Genomic DNA, 22,157 nt, shown 5'->3' on the forward strand with positions numbered 1-22,157 from the left:
CTCTTCAGCATTTACTCAAGCCTCTTTGTATATCTGACCATGATCTGTCTGGTACAGTCTATAGACTGCACAAATAGAGTTTTTGTATTCATGCTCTCCATAAATAAGTTTATATGGAGGGATCACTGATAAACGGATACAGAATTGGAGCCAATGCACTGAACTCAGCATTTTTCCTGACAACAGCCAGAGAAAGGAACAAGAAACAATATGGTGGTCAGCGACACAATAATTCATCCCTGTGTTTCATCCTGATCCTTAAAAGCTGTATACTGGCCTCAAAACTGAAATATGAGTTGAATCTCTGATTCAAAAAAAATATTATTAGAATTAGCATTCAGTTTCTTTCTGCATCTTGCTAAACTCTTGGCCCAGAGCAACATCCTGTGGCAACGTGTTCCACAGACTAATTGTAAGTTGCAGGAATATGTACTCTCTTTAATCAGGGAAGGAGCACTTGTCTGGCTTGATAGACAAATACTGCTTGTATTGCCATTCCACTGATGTGCCATCATAGTGCACTGAGAAACCAACAAATATGCAGGGATGTGGCACAGTTCAGACCAGGAGGACACAGGCACTGAATACTCTGTCCCTGCTTTGCATGCACATGAGCATATGCTTCAGTAAACTTTGCACATCCAATCTGCAAGGTCAACATAGAAGAGCAAAAGCACTTCCAAACACTTTTCTCTGCTTCATCTATCATCTGCAATTGATGAAATATTCATTAGCATCCAGTTCTCCATCTTAACCACCTAGGTCTCTAACCCAGTATGTGTTGAAATATTTTTTCTTTGCACATCAAAACATCTCAGAGCTACTATGTAAATTAAAAAAAAAGACAAAATGCTAAGAAAGGCATTTTAAAGATTAAAACATTCACAGTTGATGACTTTTGTTGCCTAAGAAAGCAAACACATTGCTACTGGCCACAACCCAGGCTAGAATCAATCAGTCTTAGCAGTTCATTTGCACAGCCAAGTAGAATCACAGAATCAATTAGCTTGGAAAAGACCTCCAAAGCCATCAAGTCCAACCTTTAACTGAACGCCACCTTGTCACCTAACCCAGTAGGTGTCTCATCCAGTTGTTTCTTGAACGCTTCCAGGGATGTGTGTTCCACCACCTCCCTGGGCAGCCTGTTCCAGAGCTGAAGCACCCTTTCTGTGCAGAAAACCTTCTTGATGTCCACCCTGAGCACAGGCTGGACACACACCTAAGCCTAGTGCAGCTTGAGGCCATTTCATCCAAGGACAGCCACAGCTGGGGTCAGTACAGCTATGGCAGGGTCAGGCTCCAGTAGCTGATCCCAGGAAAGGCACGTGATTCCACATTACAGTAACTACTCAAATATTTACTTGACTTCCTAAAGGGGTTTTACTGCCACTACTTAGCTGCTGTGGTTCAAATGCTATCCATACTGAAATAAAGTAGTTTAAAGTAGTCTTGAACTAGTTTATGCTACACTGTAACCACAGCCTTGGCTGAAGCATGGACACCCACTTCATTAGCTATCTGAAACCATGAAAGATGCTGCAAATCCAAAGAATCTCTTTCTAAAACCCCATGTATTTTTACCCAAATGATAGATTTGTCCCTGTGCACTGATTAATGTGAATTTCACATTGAAAATTCTGAGCTTCCTTTTTATTTTGCTAACTGATTTGCCAATAAAATTATAAAAGCATAACATGTTGAAAGCTGGAATTTTCTTCCTGAGCTGAAATCAAATATTTTGACATTTATTAGTTCCATAAAACATTGCTAAAAAAATAAACATTCTAGAGTTCATAAGAAACATATGCTTTTCTGTTTATAAAAAATAGCTGTACTGGGACACTAAAAAAACATTCCTGGAGAACTGCATTCTTTGGGGGATTTACATTTTTTTAACCCTTTTCCTGATTACCAGGATCTACACCACATTTCCAGAATCACAGCACCTCTGGAGTGGTGGGTCAATACCATTAACTGTGCTGCTCTACAGAGTTAATTCCAGCATTATTCTGTGTTTACTTCTACTGGTATGGCTGGGTTAGGTACAGCTGAAGAGTGAAAGGAATTACTTTGAGTAGCTTAGCAGCATGTGAGGGGGCCATGTACCCTAAGAGAGCTCATATGCCTTGAATCAAAGAAGTCCTATATCAAAGAAGTCCTGTGGGATCAGTAAAGCTTCCCCAAGATCTGCATTATCTCAGGATTTTTCAGGTGCTTGGTGGCCTGCATGACAGCAGCCCCCATTCTCCTGTGAGTAGAAAACTGCAGCACTTTAAAAGAATGCCTTGAGGAAAGGGTAAATGACTAACAATGTTTAGCAAACCTACAGGAATTTCAGCTGAACATGCTCAGACATTAAGTTTAAACCAGGACAGATAATTCATGCTGGGTACATCTGACTTTAAATCAAGTTTTGCCTTCAAGCAAGGAAGCATGAAATTGTCCTCCTGTATTCTGTTTCCAGAAGGTTTTCCATCATGGTTCAGGGTAGACAGCCTCCTGAGTCATTGCAATATACAGATTCAAAGTTTGCATTAGAAAGAGGCATTGGGGTAAAATTTTGTATTTTGTTATTTACAGAGTTCTTATTGTATTATTCAACTCTTCATTCCTGTTTTCAGAGGTCCAAGTCAGCACTATTTTGACAGAACAGAAGGCACCCTTCAGCCTGACTCCCAGCAGTTCTCTGTGTCACTGACAGAGAGTGGTAGTGACTCCAGTGTCCCATTAAAGCCCTTATCAGAAATGGTGCATTCAAAATCCAATTCATCTGTGTGGATTTTTGAGCATCTTATATGGAAAGTAGTCCCACTGTAGCCTTTCCCTTGGGGAGCACTGATTCCCATGCCAGTGCTCTGCCTTCCTGCCTCTGGTCAGGCTGTTTGAACATCAACTCGTACAAGTGCTCAGTCCAGTTTCTGCTGAAGTCATGCTCTATGTCTAATGCTGAAATTTTGCAATCCACCTCAATTCATAGAACCATTGAATTGTCTGGGTTTTAAGGAACCTCTAAAGGTCACCTAGTCCAATCCCCCTGCAATGAGCAGGGACATCAACTAGATCAGTTGCTCAGAGTCCCATATCACCTGACCTCAGATGTTTCCAAGAGTCTGATATCTAGTCCCTCTTTGGGAAACCTATTCCAGCTTTTCACCACATTCATTGTGAAAATATTCTTCCTTATATCTAGTCTCAATTAACCCTCTTTTAGTTTAAATCCACTACTACTCCTGTTCCTATTGCAACAGGCCTTACTAAAAAGTTTGGCCCCATTTTCTTAAGAGCTCCCTCTAAGTAGTGGAAGGCAAACAAGGCTTCCTTACCTTTAAAACATTCTGCTACATTGCAACATGTTGCAAGGACCAGGACAGCTATTCATGTTATGAAAAGAGTCAAGTCTCTATAAAGGTTTCAAACTCAGCCCTATCAGTAGTCTTTACTGAGAGGGAAGACTCTTACCATTCTCTGAAATGCATTATTCTGCCCTGAGAAGAACATAATTATCACACTAAAAAAAACCCCAAGAATTTTCCTCTTGCCTACCCTACTCAAAAATCCAACCAAAAAGAGCATTATCCTCTAGCTAATGTCTACTAAAAATATTAGTCTTCACTACACAAATCTTCCAGCAATTCAGATTTCCATTTGTTACACAGGACTACCCACCTCTCAAACTGAAAAGTCTTGTTTACTGAGGCATGACCAGGACGGCTACACTTGACAAGGACAGTTTCCTAAGAGAAAAGAGTAAATTAACTATAGTTAATATCAGAGGCACACACAAAACCAAATATCCATCAATCTTAATGTATCAGCTGACAGCTTTAAAGACCAGGAAGTCCAAGCAGCAGTCACCAATTCATGAGGCTTTAGAGCATGCATAATGCAGTGAACTTGCAAACCCATAAGAAAGGCTCTCAAAACCCATTCAGGTTGTTAAATAACAACCAACACAAAACATGCACTAAAGTTCAAGAGAAAGATCCAAACCCTTACCTGAACTTTTTATTGGACCTAGAAAGTCACAGGCAAGTAAACGCAAGCTCCCCAACTGCCACTACAGGCACAAAAAATTGCAAAAAAGAGGTTTTTTTGTTATTGGGCAAATTTTCACCGTGCCTTTTCAGATTGATTTCATAGATAGCATTGTCTGGAACTAAGTAAAAGATACACATTTTATTAAATAACATGGTAGTCCTCAACTAAGAGAAAGAGCTGCACTACAACAATCTGTAGAATTCCATGAGTTTTTAGTGGAATGCACTTTCCAGATGAGTTATACAGTAACTTTGTAAGTCTGACAAATATGTAAGCAGCCCTTTAAACTATTACCAGAGTACAAAAATCCCAGCAGTCTGATGTGGCTTAGCTAGCAAATTCTGTTGCTGTTCCGCTCTTCATAGCCAATGCTGCTTAATTGCTGAGAAAAGCAAAGAAAAAGATGTGGGGACTTTGAACAAATTGCGTGGAAGCTCTCTAGCACACAAAATACTTCATCCAATTCAAAGATATTTTCTAGCTTACTAACCTGTGGTTACATTACTGCATTTGATGGGAGTGCTGAAATTCCTAATGTGCTTCAGACAAGTGGGTTGGAGTGCTGAACTAGTGGCCTCAAATAAGTATTGCCACAGAATGAAGTTATAAAGAGCTGAGCAAATAACGATCACATAACAGTATGTCCAGTGTGCAAAAGGCTAATAAACACCAAATTTCTTCCTTTGAGTTCATGAGTATTTCTACCTCTTTGGAGAAGAGAAATGTATAATTATCAGACTAATGATGACAAAACACTTACTGTACAGAATGAGCTATGTTACCCACCCCAGTACTGGCAAATTTAGCTGAGTACAGATTCAGTACAACACTGCTACTAAATGGCCTGACACAAAAATTCTAATAGGGTCAGTAACCAACAGGCTCCAGGGGAAGGAAAAAGGAAAAAAATCTGAAAAATATATAGAATGACAGAATAAATTTCTGATTCAGATATCTAATATACTTGCAGACAAGCTTTCTCTAAGGTGAGAAATAAGAGAAAAAAACATCTATTTGCATAACATAGAAACAAAAGAATTGACTGTTAACAGGCAGAAGTTTCATATAAGCATTTGTAATGGTCATGTCCAGTCAGGCTTTGAATGTCTCTAAAGACGGAGATCCAAAACCTTTCTGGGCAACCTGTGCCAGTGTTTGACTACCCTCACAGCTTCTTCTTGTGTTTAGGCTGCATTTCCTATATTTCTCATTCCCCCTTGGGCTGTCACCACCAGAAAGAGTCTGTGCATTCAGTACCTCCTCATCTGCTCATTTTCTCAGGTATTGACAATACCAGCACTGCTCAGTGTCCTAATCTGTGTGGAGTGGTTCAACCTGATGTGTGCTGTGTACTCACTCTCCCCAGTTATTGCACAATAAGCTTCAGAAGAAAAGCTCAGACAGTTGTTAATGTTATGTTGCGGAGCTGAGCATACACAGGACAGCAAAAAGGAAACTTCAAAAATCTTCAAGTAACTCAAAAACTGAAATACAATACTCTTCTGGTACACTTAGTAAAATCATAAGCTTTTTTTAGACTTAAAATCAGAATAATGTTTCTCTAGACAAGATGAACAATATGTTAGAAAAGACCACACGTCTTAAGAATTATATGTATTTCTAAACAAGCAAACAAAAAAAAAACCCACTCAGAGACTAAATGGAAGTTATGTAGTCTCTGTGGATCTGGTTCTCAAATGCGGCTCTGCTTTCTAACACAATCATGGCAAATAACTGCCTGGTTATGCCACACACAAAGTATTTTCAGGAAAAAATTCTGGAGAGGCAGTCATGATTTAAAAAGCAAAACTAATAAACTCAGTGTCTCTACCACACGCAGTCTTCCTTCACCCTGATCTAAAATTTCCTTTAAATCATTATCTGGGAAATGGTTAACTTGTTTCCAGAAATACAGTCTTTGACTGTGTTGCAACTAAAAACTCAACACAAGTCAAACCCCATATTTTAATCTGAAAATTGCACATTTATCCTAGCCACTAGCATAACATCTTCAGTTGTTAACAGCAAAGTAAACAGGCAATAAAACATTACTTTCTTTTACTTTTGTAACATTAGTTTAAATTGACTGCTTTTAGTAAGGATTCTTGCAACATTTTTTTTCTTAAAGAAAGATAAATTCATATTAAGAAACTAACAAAGACTTCAGGTCTAGAAAGTATTTTAACTACATAAATGTCCAGGCAAACCAATAAAACATTTGAAGTCTATGTTGTGCTTTCAAAACCAGGAAGTTAGCATTTTGCAAATTTCATTTCTTAATCCCGTGCTTATATTTATATTCCTTAAATATTTCATAAGATTATTATATTAAAGGTCACTCTTTCATACAAAATAAAACTAATAAATTGGCATAAGTAAGCCAAGACTGCCTTGCCTGTAAACATATCAATACTGTAATACTTCATATATCTATATGAAATAATCCAAAACCTAAATATTCCTATATATGCCTAATTTCATCCTTATGCAATAAAATTTAACAGGTCAGAAATGGCTGCAGTATTTTATAGTACAATAAATGTGTCAGGATATCCAGAATACTATGTCTACCATTACAGGTCCCTGTTTTTTATCTCCTGATATATTTACTTTCTTCATCTCTTTATGAGCTCCATTAGCTACCTAATTGCACACATATAGATATAGATACAGATATATATATATATAATTATCCATATTATACAAGTGAGATCTGCCTAATGAAACTATAATTTGGAAGATTTAAATGCATAACATATTGTAGGTCACTTCAGCAATATTTTAAACAGTACGCTATAAAAGAGAATTTGGCTCATCACCATGTAAGTAACAGAGAGCAGCCAACTAAGAACTATGGCAGCTATGAAAATTAAAACCCAAGTTAATACTTTGACCTTAGCTCACACTACCGTGCCTTTTTAAATTTTATATCTTGGTAATGGCCTCAGTTAATGCTGAAATGTCATTTGCAACCTGAATGACCATTCTTCCTCCAATGGATCTAAGCCAGGATGCTTTAACATGCTTGACTGCAGCACCACATAGGCTGCTGTGGTTCAGGAGGTATCAGATTTCTGTCCTAATGCATTAGCTGTGTTGCAATAGTAATATTTGAAAAAAGCCTGACGTAATTTTAGAAATAGCTGCAGCATGTACAGGTGGCTCAAAGGGACTGACAGCAGGAAATCAGCAGCAGTTTGACTGTTGCAAGCATTCAACCTCCAGTTAAAGGATGGCTGATCTGGTAGAAGCTCCAAGCTATTACCACTACAAAGAGTCAGGATGAAAATAGCACAAACCACCTGCTATGGCACCCATGGGTAATCAAATCTCAGTAGCACCTGGTCTTGTTGTTTTGGTTTTTTAAACTCATGGTTCTCATGTCCCTTTTGTTTCTTCTTCTACCATCTATGAATGTGCTGTTGAATTCTACCATCAAATACTTACATCATCAGCTGCATATGCCACTTTTTCTGAAAAATTTCTTTGCCTGTAAAGGAAGGAAACGGCATCAGTAGGGGAAGAAGAGGTACCTTTCAAACCATAAATGTTCCACTTAGCTGAGGAAAAACTGTGTTTAAATGTGAACTGTCTGAAGAGTACTTTTCAGAATTACCACTATTATTGTACCCTATGTACATACTAACACCACAGCTAATTTTGAGTAAATAACAAATTAAAGTGCAATCAAGCAAAATAATCTGCTTTAGAAAACACATTTAGAACAAACCAAATTAAGATGAATGCACATGCAAGCCATTCTATTATTTTGTGATTGCTGCATGAGCTTGTAACAAGAGGCTTTCACTATAGAAAATTAAAGTGAGAAATACTCTCTCTTCAGCAATTTGTCCCTGAGCTTAAATCCATGATTAGTCCAAACACTGACTGGGATTACTGAGGTGTATATATCTATTTATGTGTGCAAGATTTTGGACATTCAGTCCATAGTTTTAAAGATAAGTTTAATTTAAATTACTTTTTGATACATTAACAAAAGTTACCCTTGACAATTGTTTGTTTGGCCCAGTCCATCCTGTTTTACACTGTAAGTCAGCACCTGATTGCACTATTTCATACTGCAACAAAAATGTGAGTGGGTTCATTCCCAGGTGTACAAAGCACAGGTTAATGCAAGTTTCAACTTCAGGCTTCTTGAAATATCTTGTCTGTTATTTTTGACATTGTTTTAATTAAAACAATCTTTTTTTTTTAAGATTTGCAAAAAAATAATAAACTTTAAAACACTGAATGTACTCTTTTAGAGTTACCAGGCAGTAAAAGTAAAAGAAGCCCCAAATCAGCTATTTACTGATAAAGCAAATGATAATGTTATTGGTTTCTAGCCACCCACCTAGTTTTCCCTTTATTTCTTTCCTTCCTTGTATACACTTCAATCCCTACTTTCTTTCGTGTTAGTCATCTATGGAGAATTCAGCCTGTTAAGCAGATACTTGCATCTAATCCCTCTTTTCCTTTTGGATCTTGGAATGTTTTGATACATCAGTTACAGTAAACGTTTTATAAATAAGGGCTGCAGAGCCAAATTAGACTGAAATAGAATTACCAATGTTTGTGGTGACAGCCAGTGTGTTCTATAGCATTACAAAAGAATTGTAACACTGAGTGTGTGTCTCTACCCACGTCTTTTGGCAGCTCTCACATTACTGCATCCCAGAATTTGTATAGGATAGTGAATACACTCTAAACTGATTGCAGCTGTGTTACTTCTGCCAAGCCAAGGATAATCCTGGCTTGGCACAGCAACTATGGATTTCTATTGAGATGGACATACTTTTAGACAGGGAGATTGGCTAGAGCCAATTTAGCAGGAGAAGGAAAACAGCAATTAGTTTTTATGATACCATCATTGTCTCCCCACACACATAAAACCAGAAAAATCAAGGACACAGTTGTTCTCATACAAACATAACTATTGTTTTCCCTGTATTTGAATTATGAGTCAGATAGGCTCTAACACAATCAAAACAGATTACCTGTCTTGTGAATGTCCAGCAGCATCATCAAAAGGTAGCAATGGTCGAATCCTGCAGTGGACTCTGATATTTCCTCGCAGTTCCTGGGATAAGAATATTGAGCTGTATTTAACACAAGTTACTGGAGAGGATAAATACACTGAAATTTGTCAAACAGACATGAACATGTTTAAGAAAGCCAGTATTTACCACATCATAGCCCTAGACTCTGTGGGGAAAAAATAGAATCAATATAATTTGTCTTAGTAAGGTAGGACAAAGTAGTTGAGGAAGTATGAGCTCTTCAGAGCACTGGAATTATATAGCCCTCTCAAGATCATATAGACAAAAAAACACCCTCTGAGCTATTTTTCCTTCCCTTCCTTTTTCTCCTTCCTCCTTACATGAGCTTTTCAGAAACCTGTATTAACTCAACAGACAATTTTACACACTCCATTTCTCTTCCACCTGTCCTGAGGAGGATGGAAGATGTGGAATATAAAATATGTTGTATATTTTCCTCTCCCCTACAGTCCTACATGATTAAAAAGCTGGTTTTTTACTGTAGGTCATTTTAGACCTGTTCATTTCTTCCATTTTGTTGGTGATCGGTTCTTCTCATTTTGTATGACTGAACACAGCTTGCCTGTGAAGACTATTGACCACTGGTATTAACACCCCATACCTCTGGGAAATATCCTTTCAGTAAACTGCAACACAAAGCAAAATTTAGAAGGTAAGTACTTTTAAAGAGATTCATTGTCCCAGGTAGAAAAACTTAAAAAATTCTTTTGAAGGAGGCTCGTGTTTCTAAAAATCAGGTCCTGATTCAGGAAACCCAAAACCAGTCATTTGTGGGGAGGGGAGGAAGAGTAAATTTAAGTATAAATAGGAAAAATTTAATCCCAAATGAACATCAATAATGGCTAAGTAGGATACAGCTTGAGATATTTGGAAAAACAAAAGATTACTACTTTGCAATATCAAGTTAATAATTTTAAGAATTTCAAAACAATTTTAGAAGCTGCAAATTTAGAGAAGAGGATAAAGAAACTCAGCTTTTGTCCACTATTCAAAATGGATGATACTCCTTAGGGCAGTAGGTCACATGAAAGCATTTGGAAGATTGTGTGTAAAAAGAAAGGAGCGGGGTTTATTATAATACAAATGTGCCTCAGCCAATAAACACATCATATATAGACAGCTGAGGCAAGTGATATATCCATGTGAAGTATATTCTTTACTTACATTGGTGACAAAATTATGGGGATAATTTCAACAAAATAAGCCAATGTTCTGTTATTAAACATACTTACAATTAAGCTGTTATGTAGAGCCTTCCTTTTCTGCTTTTCTTTCTCATATCTCTCTGTCACCTCTTGTAGAGACTGCTCAAGATCAAAAGCTTTTATCTGAAACACTAGAAGAAAGCACTTTCAGAGATATAAACTCCATGACTTTAGACAAGGAATTGTCCAGTAGCACCTCATGAAATATAAGCACAAACCTTCTCAACTTCTACCAAATTTAAATTAGGAGGCTTAGTTTCTGATTTATTAGACATCTATGAAAAATCCCATCATAGTTCTTGTTATGTGAAGCTACAAATTATTACCACAACTATACATGTGAAGTCTTTAAAAGCAATCAATAATGTAAGATATTTAAAGGCAGCTCAAATGTGTCAGTTTAGTCAGTGATGTTACCTGCCAGGGAAGCCTGAAACCTACATTTGAAGCAGCCTGCTGCTAGATGGGGATGTCACTTGCAAGGCTCACACCACATCTGCACTTATTAGATTCATGTGGGCTAACTTTACAATAAGTTAACCTGCCATTTACCCTCAGTCTCACCGTGTTACTAATCCTTTACAACAGTCGTAAGGTTCCCCTTTAAGATAGGTCCATCACTCCATGAGGAATTCATAGGAAAGATGGATCATTTGAACCCTAGGGAGTCTCTTTCACCAAACTGAGAAGACTTGTATGGGTCATTATAAAAGCCTTCTAACTTCACAAATGGTTTTATTTCAGCCCAATTACATTAACACTGAGCAGGCCTAAAACAAACATACAGCCCAGAAGACCCATTATGCGACTGTAAGCTTGTGTAAAAAGCAGGCTTTTAGGAACCCCAGTGGGAAATCAATATCCCCAGCAATTAGTGACCAGTTTGGAAATGCAGAGTATCAAGAAGTCAAAACCAGGGTCTGAGAGCTGAATTAGCCAGATGGCCACCAGCCTCAGTATGTGCTACCTTGCAGAGGAAGGAACAGACTCACTATCTCAGCATGGTCACACATACAATTTAATCTCTCTGGTATAGACTAAAAATCAGATAATTTCAAGGGACATTTGCATACACTAGAGATTTCTCAGATCTCTTTTTTCTAATACCCATGCTGTTCCCCTCCAGCTCACAGTGTCCCTCCACAAGTGCATGCATGCAGGGGAAGCATGATGTTAATAGCTGGGGAATCAATGTCTAGGAGTTTCACTATGAAAAAATCTTCTTTTGCATCCAGCATGTGGAGTAACACTAGCATACTTTGGTTTTGAGAATCCCATGCAAATATGTTACCATAAGTTTTCAAAAGGGCCGCTTACATTCACTGACCACTAATTATACTGTGATTTTTAAAACACAAGGTTAGATTCCATTGATTATGTAAGTAATATTCCATTTATTATTTAAGTAATTTCCACAGTAAGTATCTTCATTAACATATTTGTGTACACACACTTTGAAGTCTAAGTCTCTGAAACAAGCAGTAAAGCAAAGCAATAGATGCTGAGGGTACTCTTCCATTATTCCAGTCCTGAAAGAAAAAAAGTTTCCTAATGCTTAAATTAGTTCTGAACTTCTTTTTTTTTTTTTTCCTGAAAGTAGAATTATGCAGTTACAAATATAAACACTCATTTAACATTTTCCTAGTTTTCTGCTTGGCATCAGATGCAAGCAATACAGGTGTTACATTTTCATCCTTAACCTAGGGGTAGACATTGGGTACATCTGTTTTAATAACACACTCTTCATTAGGCAAGAGAAGTAGTCACCACATGAATGCAGCCATTATGGACATCCCTCTTCCCCATCCTTTGTCCATTTCATTGATTGATATGGAAATTTCCTGGGAGGTGGGAATGCCAGCAATTTTTCTGTTTAAATGTTACCAACCACAGTAACATCAGTCTAACAGTTGTGATGTCTTACAAGCATATTCAGGACTGTAACTTTTACAGTCCCAGAGCTTTTTATTCCCTCCCCTTCAGTGCTGCATCGGACGTTCTGCTGTGCTCACACAACTGCTTCCACAGTCACACAAAGGTCTAAAAGCAATCCCTCCTTCTGAGCAAATTCTGTCCTGGCTCAGCTCCCTGATCTGTTCTGTGTGTGGTTTCACAAAGAGTTACACAAACATAACAGAAAGGTCCATAAGAGGGACATGAAAATCAGGAGCAGCATAACCTTGCACAGCCACAGCACATCTGAGATATGGATGTGTAGCAGTCCCCATAGTCCCCTGGGGTTTTTAATGTTTCTTGCCAGTCTGAAGTCCATTTTTAAAAAGAAGATCAATCTAATCATGTCTCCTAGGACAAGCAGCTATGATGCAATAGACTTAATACTAAAACTTCTTTTGAATTCAGCTGTATTTTATGTTCCACACTGTAACATTATTTTTTCCATGGTCTGTTATAATAAGTCAATAGGTAATGGTTTTAAACTGAAAGAGGGCTGACTACATCAGTTATAAGAAATGTGGTTTTCACAAGTGTGGGTGGTGAAACACTGAACAGGTTGTGCAAAGAGGTGCTGGATTCCCCACCCCTGGAAACATTGAAGGTCAGATGGGCCTCTAAGAACCTGATCTAGTTGAAGATGTCCCTACTCACTGCAAGGGGAATGAAAATAGATGACCTTTCCAGATCTCTTCCAAACCATTCTATGGATTATTCTTTGGGCTGCTACAATATTTCTGTTACTGGACCCAAGGTCCTGCTCCTACTTCCCTACTCCACTAAGGGAAATGCTCTCAAAAGGCAGCTGAGCTGGTGAAAATCACCTGTGGAGTGGAGGATAAAAGATGATGGTAGTTCACATTCCACCAATACAAATCATTAGCACAGTGCAGAGTTCAGCTTTCTCCAACAAAAGCAAAGAACATAGGTGTTAGCTCATGTACAAAATGGGAAAGCTCCTTTTTTAATCTTCTCCATCCCAGAGAGAAAGTGTCCTAGAATTCCAAAGCATATCTAAGTCACGAGGCTTATAAATCACCACAATTTTCTCTCACTGATAATATCTGCATGGTGAAGCAATCTAAAAGCTAATCTTAAATTTTTATGATTTCCTACCTTTGCACAAATCTGCTCAATTACTGCATCTGTCTCAGTAGTATCATTTGCAGTTCTGTGGCCAGTATTTTTTTAGCAAAAATGATATCAGCTTTATCCCTGAGGGAAACAGACCTATAACAACAGAATAATGGGCACCTCTCTCTCTTATGAACTGCTACTGCTTAAATTCAGTGGGAAAGGTGGCATAGCCTGGTTTTCAGATTGTGAATAAATATTTCTAAGCAATGGACTACTCAGTTATTATAAAAAAGTTTTACAGTTTGTTTCATGTCAACTACTACCTTGAAATTGAAATTTACCTACTCAAATGCTTCTTCTGTCATTTTCTCCCTTGTGTTCAATCTCTATTTTAAGATTAAACTGGTAATATATACTGTCTCCAGAATATATACTTAGGGCTTTCTGTCTACAAAAGATTACATGTAATTTAGGGATGGCAATTTCAATGGTCATATTTAACCTTAACAATAGAATCTCCATCTAAAACACTTGACAGAGAACTGAAAACCAGACAAATTAAAACAAAAGTCATCCACCAAAGTGGATACTAATTTTGTTATAGTTAGGGAAGTTTCTCCTGCTTATGATTTCAAAGAACAATGCACCAGGAAATGCAAATTGAGAACAGTCAACACAATTTTTCCAGGCCTCCGAAGGAACACTTATTATTCATTTACACCACAATAGCTAAGTGCCAAAGTCAATCTCATATCTGCTCATTTAGCCCCCTGCTTCAATAAGACAAAAGTTCACTTTTTAGATAAAGTTAATTTTCAACTTTGGGATTTTTTCCTTGAAGGAGCATTTTCTCTACAAGAATAATACAGAAATCAAATAAATTTTATTTATAACTTAGTACTTAACATACAGGAATAAGCTCTGTAAACACTTATCACCAAGAGTGCTGTTTGTTGCTATTGACATGAGGAGTCCCATCAGAACCAAATCAGTCCCAAAATGAAATAATTCAAGAAAAGAAAACATACCTTTTAAATGGTAACACATGGCTTTCAGAGCATCACAAAAAGCCTCTGATTGTAAATTTGTGTATTTGTTGTAGTTCACCAGGCTGCTACACATCAAACAATTTAAGTATTGCATGTGTCATGTGATTCTCAGGCCTGGTAGGAGCTTCACCAGAATCAAGGATATTGGAAGCAGGTGCAGAGATCCACACCATGGGATCCAGGTGTAGGACCAATGCACTTAGTCCTCAGGGATGAGGGCAGAGTGCACTGGCTCTCTTTCCTATGTATACATGAACAAGGAAGTGCCTGAATTCCAAAACAGCAATCCATGTGCTGTTAGGATCTACAGTCCAGAAAATGCAACTGGTTTTTGACTATGGAGTAATTTCTTTTTTGATAAATACACAGAAATATTAAAAATCAAATCTATCCTAATTTCAGGCAGTATTTTCAGAAACCTCTGAAATAAGCCAAGTCCTTTCCTGGTACAGTCAAAAGGAGACAAATTTCAGCTTAATAAAGCAATGCATTCTTTATTTGGCTCTTCTAAAATAGCCAAGATAACAAGTCTAAGAACTTCAGTTTAAAAATGTTACAGCTGAGCCAACTCAGCAGCAGTCTAATAGCAGCTGTAATCCACACAAAAGACAAATTCAAATTATCAGTCATAACCTCTGCAGATTTATTTGTACTTCTTCTAATGCTTCAGAACTCCTTGATGATTTAATGTCAAACAAGAAACAAATGCTACAATTTCAGTGATACATTTCTCAAAAATCAAACTCAACCTTTTAACATTAGTAACATTGAACAATTACATTGTTGATGTTACATGTTTGAAATCTAAGTGCATTGAGCCTTACTTTGCATTGCTTCATTCTGCAGCTGTAGCCCCTGGACTGCTGCCAGAACTTGGTAAAGACAAGTCTTGCTTTGACGTTGAAAGTCTTTTGAAAGCTCAAGAGCAAATGAATGAAGGCTCTTCAGGTCTTGCTTAAGCCTCTTCTCAGCAAGAAGAAAAATATGTTATAAAGACACAGAACCAGCAGTTAAGAAGAATCAATATAACAATGCAAATTATTATGGTGAGACATCACAAGCAGGAAGAGCCCTCTACTTGAAGGAAGGAAGCCTTCAAGAAAATATCTTTCATTATGTTTAGAGAAGGATCCTGCAAAACATTTAGCAATGTAATGCCCCAAAAGTTTCAGCAAGACTTTATGGATCCTTATCATTTTATTGTACTTATTCTGACTGTAACACAGCTTCAGGTATAACCCAGTCTCTTTGTTATTTCATCAGACAAAAATAAGTGTGTGTGAGCATGTGTGGGCTCTGTCTACTTTTAAGTCATACCCAGAATTAGCAATGAAAATTGTGAACCATATGTCCATTACTTTCCTTTTTCACACTTTGATCAGAAGGTATTTGCTAAGATTCACTCAAGGCATTTCTTGTATGGGCTAGTTCTATGTCTTCCTGTGAGAACAAAGGTATTTTGAAAAAAACCAGAAACTGATGTTGTTCATAAAAGTATTTGTATTATGTATGTAATTCAGTGTAATGTACATTAAATATACATTTATTTTTCTAACTGTGGTACTGACCTTGAATTAATTAATTAGTTTCAATGATAAGAAGGCAATCTAAACTAAAGGGACAAAATCATTGCATTTCTCACTCTCAAAAGCCATACAATGTAAATGGGAAGGAGTATCTTTTGGTTAGTATGGGTATAGGATGACTGTTCATCTAGACTTGTATTTAGAGAGCTTTGCTCCCTCCTAGTCTTCATTTACATCTGATAGTTTACTACCTCAATCCACTGATATTGCATCACAAGCAGTTCTGCCATTCTAGCTAATCAAAAATGTAAAATACTACTACAAAATGTACAAAGCAGAACTGCTATAACTAGAATAAAACAGTATAGTTATATTGGAAGAGACAACAATCTACAACAATCATCTAGTCCAACAGTGCTCCAGTTAAGCTGCATCCTTCTGTCTGTTAAGAATCAGATTTTTTTCCCGAGATAATTTTTGGTCATTTTATGCAGGCATTCAGTGCTGCCCTGAGAAAAGCTGGAAGTGTCCCTATGTCCCTAAAAGGAACTCACTACCCTGTCTGTGGAGTAACTTCACAAATAAGTACTTCAACAAAGGCAAATATTATGGTACTGGCACTAGGAGAACAGTTTCAGTCTCTCTGATGCAAAATTAAAACCTGAGTGAGCATACAGAAAACTACTCTTCTTGTAAGATCTGCCAGAGAACTCTTAGTAATCAGTGGAGCTCTAAAATGTCTTTTTGAAAGGATTTGCCTACGTGGGTAAAGTATATCACAATTACTGTTTCTAGGGATGTCTATATAACAGTCACATGGGGAATTGTAAAGTTTTGACTACAAAAATATCTGTCTCAGGTATTAATAGCACCCTATATGTAAGATCCTGGAGCTCAGGACCATCTACTTTTACCAGGCTCTCAGGTGACTTTGCAGCCTATTACAACCACTATGAAATAAATAATTGTTACATCTCGCTGTAAGCCCTGCGGTGAATACAATAAAGCCACAGATCAGGTTCATATCACACCATTTTCTGGGGTTTACTATATTTGATAAGCATGTAAATGTTTAAGGCATTGATTATGTCTACGTTACCACTAAATGCCTTTACCTTTATTGCTCCATGCAGCTGGGTTACAACAGAACTCCTCTGAAATTTCATCTGCTGGCCATGAGCAGCATAGAGCTGCAATACTTCCTTAGTGCTTCTTCCAGCCAACCCTTGGTACTATTAAAAAAAAAAAATCACAAAAAAAATCACTTAAAACACTCATGTTTCCTCTTGTATTCTGTCCCCTTTTTCTCAGTAAATATTGGTAATTCCACTATATGATAACTATATGATAGGATGTTGCTAATACTTAATTTCTTTGCTTTTACCTTTTTCTGAGTTATGTGAAGAATCACCTCAGGGTAACAGGCCAACATCACAAAATTCTACTTTCTTGGGTCATAAACCTGAGCACCAGACTGCTAAAATGCTTTTGCTGTACCTAAACCCTCTTACTTATGCTTGATGTGGATCTAAAGGGTTATAACTGTGCCTTCACTTAGGGAAAAGGGCTGGTTACACAGCTGGATTAAGTGTCTCTGGAACTGAGACAATGCAGAAAGCACTTTGGAAGGACATGAAACAGAACAAAGACAAACATACAGGTGTTAACCGCTGATGTCCTGAATACACAGCCCCCAGCTTTGTGCCCCCTGACAACACCAACTCCACTGTAACCACTAGGGTTACAATGGTGCCAGGTTGGGCCAACAAAGCCCTGCTCTGGGTCTTCAGAGATCACAGCAACCAAAGCAATTTTTAAAGTTTGTGGAGGGAGGAGAATGCCTTCTAACAGTCTAAAATTACCTATTATGCAAAAGCAATTTTTATGGCAAACTTGAGAATTTTTTGAGATGTTGAAATCAAAAGGAAAATAGAAGTAATGCAACTTTAAATATTTACAGGCATGAATGCAAGAAAAGTCATCTCAGTAGAGACTTCTCGCAAAATTCTGCAATATAGAAGAATCTCTAAAACACTAAAAAATGCATTTTTGTAATTTTCTGACAGTCCTGGTGCTTAAAATGAGCTGCAACTTCAGCTATTTTCCCCTGACACCTGTTCACATCTATCATTCATTAACCAGTACCAATTGCCTCTTTACTTTTGAAATGCACTTGCCTGTTGCAGACTTATTTCCTTTTTTATTCACATCATATATTCTGTGACTGTAATTCCCTGTTATTTAAATTAGCAAAGCATAGAAGAGACAAAAGACATGAAAGAGCTAAACCTACTCACACAATGGATTTGATTCAATTCCAATAATCTGATAACAACATTTATCAGATGATAAAAAGCAAACTTTTAATTGCAGTTTAACTACAGGCGATATTGACAAAAAACAGTACAACATCCTGGAGCTGTTAGGATAAAGACAGATTGTATTTTCAAAAAAAGAAGTACTTCACTAATCAAAACCAATATTTTCATGTGGCTTTTTCACCTTCACAAACCATGAATCTTCTATTTACAGATGCAAGTGGAAAGTCTGTAGAACAATGCACCACCTTAGCACTATTAGAAAAAGTTCTTATGAGAAATAGCAGGAAGAGGTTTGTTTTTATTAATTGTTACAGGCTTTAAGGTTTCAGATATTGAGATTGATTCTATAGAGTGCTTAGAAAAGCTAAGGATATATATATATAAACAATTGCAGTACTCAAGCCTTGTTATTAAGTAAGCTTAGGATAGCTAAAACCTCCTTTTAGCACCTAATCTGCTCCATCTGCACAGATTCCCCTTGACCCTCCACATTTCTCAACACTAAGACAAAAGCAGAAAGTTCGATGCTACTGTCATTGCATCACTTCGTCTATTCATCTTCATTGCAAACGTTGCCTTGATTTTGGGATTTTTTCCAAAATATTCTCAAAACTATTTCTCTAAAATAGTTTTAACATTCACCAGAGTTGTTCATAGGCCAGCACTTGCAAACCTGTGCTTGAGCATAGAAGCAAAAAATGCACTAAAACATTTTTATAGTCAGCTTTATTACAAGCAGAAGTGAAACAGAACTATTCAATAGTGTTCTCCAAAGTGAAATCTCAGGTTTGCAATCAGATCCATTCTGGCAGACTTGGCCTTACGTAAAGAAGGCTGCAGGGTTAGGACCTCAAAGACTGCTAATAAAAGATAAACAGACTTCCAAACAGGGAAAAGCAGGGCAAAAGGAGATCTACCTAGAAATCTGCCTGCCTATGTGCAGTAACAACTCTTCCAGGATGCTGCTGGGGTAACAATACACCAGGCTGCAGAACACAGGAGAAGTGCTGAACTACATCACTGTCTCAAGGATGTAAGGGAAGGTCTGTAGCAGGAGATAACATTTTAATAAGACTGATGCAACCTACAGACAGACATTTACACTGCAAATCCTAATTTATGGCAATCCTCATAAGTTTGTCTCCAAAGCTTCCCAACTCACTCCAGACAAAATGAATCCAATTAGTTTTACAAGTTAAGAATGAGACCTTTGTTAACCCTGGTCCCTGTGACTGAACTTGTTACAGCTCAATCACTCAGGCAGCTCCACTGTCAGATCTGAAGGATCAGGGATACACAGTCAAGGGCAGCAGCTTTTCTCACCAGCATAGCTGGTAGAATATTAGGACATATGGTGGAATATTGCACAACCTTAAATAATACTCATTTCAATTAGTATTGTTTTTAAGAGAGGGTCTTCAATTAAGGTAAAACTATTTCATAGATGTCAGTTCAGCTTGTATTTTCAGATTGCTGGGGCAAATTTTTAAAGTGTATTTAAATAACTGCCTGAATCAGTGCAAGAACCATTAGTGCAGGGTTAATTGCAAAGGATTTCATTTGACATTGTTTCTGACTGCTGGTGGTAACACTGCCCACACTCCTTGTGTGACTGTATTCTTTCCAGGTGCCCATTTCTTCCAGCACATTTTTCAATAAAATGAAGCAGTGCTCTATTTCAAAAACAAGGCTTCATTCTCTGATACACAGACAACTCCTTCGTACATCTGATATACCTTACTGACTAAAATAATTAATTTCTTGTGCTTGTGAGGATAAAAAATAATCAGCTGAAATACTTAAGGCTTTCAATGAATATTGTAAAGAAGAACAGAGACAATAAAAACATTTCCTCAGAATAAATTAGTGTTCTTCTGTATACTTAGCAAAACTCATTTCAGATATACCACCTGTTTCCAGTTACACTTTGAAAAATGTTAAACCCACTTTTATCCATGGGTGTTAGCAAACCCACAGGGAGGGCAAATGGCTTCCCTGAGGTCACCCAACCAGTTAATGTCTCAGCCCAGATTAGAAACTCTTGGCCAACAGTTTCCATCACCACTAATACTCACAGCTGGCTCTGCTCTAGCAGCCTAGATCTATATTCAAAATTCTTTAAATCTCTGAAATCCCCTCCTTTGAAGGCCCCAAACATTATCACAGGCTGCTCCTTATTTCAGTGAGGATCTAGGAATAACTTATGCTTCTGTAGAAGGATATAAGGCAATGAAAGCATCCAGTTATTGCTGTATGCTGTGTGACGAGGCACACATGCAACAATACCAGTACTAAAAACACGGCAGGGTATCCCTGGAAAGTCTTCTCCTAATGAAATGTCTCTCCTGCACTCTGTGAACAGTTCCTTTCAAAGCATCATCCCAATTGTGTCTAAAAAGCATTCCTGAAAAATCTGCATTGTCTTTTAGACAAACATATTCCCTGTAAGGAGAAAGAAATATTCCACATTTAACGCTTCCAGAGTCATTCCCTCAGTTCAGCTTTCTAGATTTAAAACAATAGCAAACATTTAAATTCAAACTGACTTCTAGTTACTTAATCAGCCTATAATTACTGCTACCATTCATGATTTTAAAAAGAAAGAGATGCTGAGCCTTAACACTTCATAGATTTTCCCAACCGGCAAAGAGGGCAAAACCTGAAAAGTGGAAGGAAGATTTCAGTGTCTTTTTTTCTATTTCCACATGAATTCTTTCTGAAAAAAATATAAACAACAGTCACCTCTGCAAGTTTTAGATGAAGAACAGCATTTTCAGTTTCCAGGACAACTATTCTTTCTTCTTTGGTCTAAGGAAGAAAACCCACCCAAATACACAAAAATGAAAATTAAAAAAATATGAGCCTGATTAATATGATTTCATTATGATAGCCTTCATATTCCATAATATGAGTCTGATGAATATGATTTCATTATGATAGCCTTCATTACCATACTCCACTGTTTCTCAAATTTCTGAGATCAATCGACTATCTTCCCCCATCTCCTAATCACAACCATATTTATATATAAGCATGCAAAAATTAGGATAAACTCTTAATATTCCTTTATTTCCATCTTTCCTGTTACGTTGCTTGCTTGTGTAGGAATGCATAGGTACACAATTTAAAGCGCTTTTGCTTTGCGAAACCACCTCCTCCTGGCATTTTCCAGAGCCGTGGTCCTTAGCAAAGCAGCATTTTATTTATTTATGCATAAACACGTAAGTTTCCATTTCCAAGGCAGCACTATTAGAGGTCTTTAGCGTCGCCGTCAGACGCTCCCTCAGCCCCGAGCGCCCGCCCGGCCCGGCGGTGGAGCCTGAGGGAAGGAGAGCTGCTCACTGCTCTGACACTGCACTCCGACCCCAGCCCCAGCTGGAGCAGGCTCCCCGGGCACGTGTGAGCCTAAAAGCGGCCCCGCACTGCGGGATTCGGGATGCCCGTCCAGGAAGGAGCCGGGTTCGGCAGCGCCCCCCGGCCCTCCTGCCCATCCCGCCGAGGCGCGGCCCCGCAGCACGCGCCCGCCCGCAGGCCCCGCCCCGGCCCCGCCCCTCGCCCCTCACACGCAACCGCTGCTCCAGCTGCCTCAGGCGCTGCGCCCACACGGAGCTCGGGTCGAGCCCGCGGCGCGGCCGCATCATCCTGCCCGGTCCCGCGCCGAGGTGGAGCGAGAACTGCCCCGGCTCCGGCTCCGGCCCCGGCTCCGGCGGGGATTTAACCCGGGACGCGTCTGGGGCGGTGGCGCGGCTGCCATGGTGACAGCCCCGCCCTTTCCCCGCCCAGCGCCCTGCGCTCTGCGCTGCGATTGGCTTAGCGAGCACCACCGCCTGCCAGCCGCGCCCCGTCCCTGAGTGGCAGGGCAGTCAACCAATCCGCGACAGGGAGTGGGAATGGGGCGGGGCCACGGCGGGCGCCTGTGACGGAGAGC

At 38.5% G+C, this 22,157-nt stretch overlaps 1 protein-coding gene and 1 long non-coding RNA gene across 3 annotated transcripts in view; one reads left to right on the top strand and one right to left on the bottom strand.

The window, feature by feature from the left end:
- Positions 1 to 15,350, top strand: part of LOC143693581 (uncharacterized) — a 28,648-nt gene extending 13,298 nt beyond the window's left edge. The window contains exon 3 of the long non-coding RNA XR_013181416.1: positions 15,229 to 15,350. This is a non-coding gene — a long non-coding RNA (uncharacterized LOC143693581). The remainder of the gene's footprint in view (positions 1 to 15,228) is intronic.
- Positions 1 to 21,990, bottom strand: part of KIF25 (kinesin family member 25) — a 41,021-nt gene extending 19,031 nt beyond the window's left edge. Inside the window, exons 1-8 of one of the 2 annotated variants that reach the window (XM_054630382.2) lie at positions 21,793 to 21,990; positions 20,972 to 21,037; positions 17,024 to 17,140; positions 15,207 to 15,345; positions 10,331 to 10,434; positions 9,036 to 9,118; positions 7,486 to 7,528; positions 3,667 to 3,734 (exon numbers count right to left, since the gene is read on the bottom strand). In XM_054630382.2, coding sequence (XP_054486357.2) covers positions 3,667 to 3,734; positions 7,486 to 7,528; positions 9,036 to 9,118; positions 10,331 to 10,434; positions 15,207 to 15,345; positions 17,024 to 17,140; positions 20,972 to 21,037; positions 21,793 to 21,870 — 698 coding nt within the window. In that variant the 5' untranslated portion in view covers positions 21,871 to 21,990. The remainder of the gene's footprint in view (positions 1 to 3,666; positions 3,735 to 7,485; positions 7,529 to 9,035; positions 9,119 to 10,330; positions 10,435 to 15,206; positions 15,346 to 17,023; positions 17,141 to 20,971; positions 21,038 to 21,792) is intronic. The other variant, XM_077175629.1, reaches the window with a different exon arrangement.
- Positions 21,991 to 22,157: the final 167 nt, after the last annotated feature.

The sequence above is a fragment of the Agelaius phoeniceus genome, chromosome 3 (genome assembly GCF_051311805.1).
Source record: "Agelaius phoeniceus isolate bAgePho1 chromosome 3, bAgePho1.hap1, whole genome shotgun sequence".
NCBI lineage: Eukaryota > Metazoa > Chordata > Aves > Passeriformes > Icteridae > Agelaius > Agelaius phoeniceus.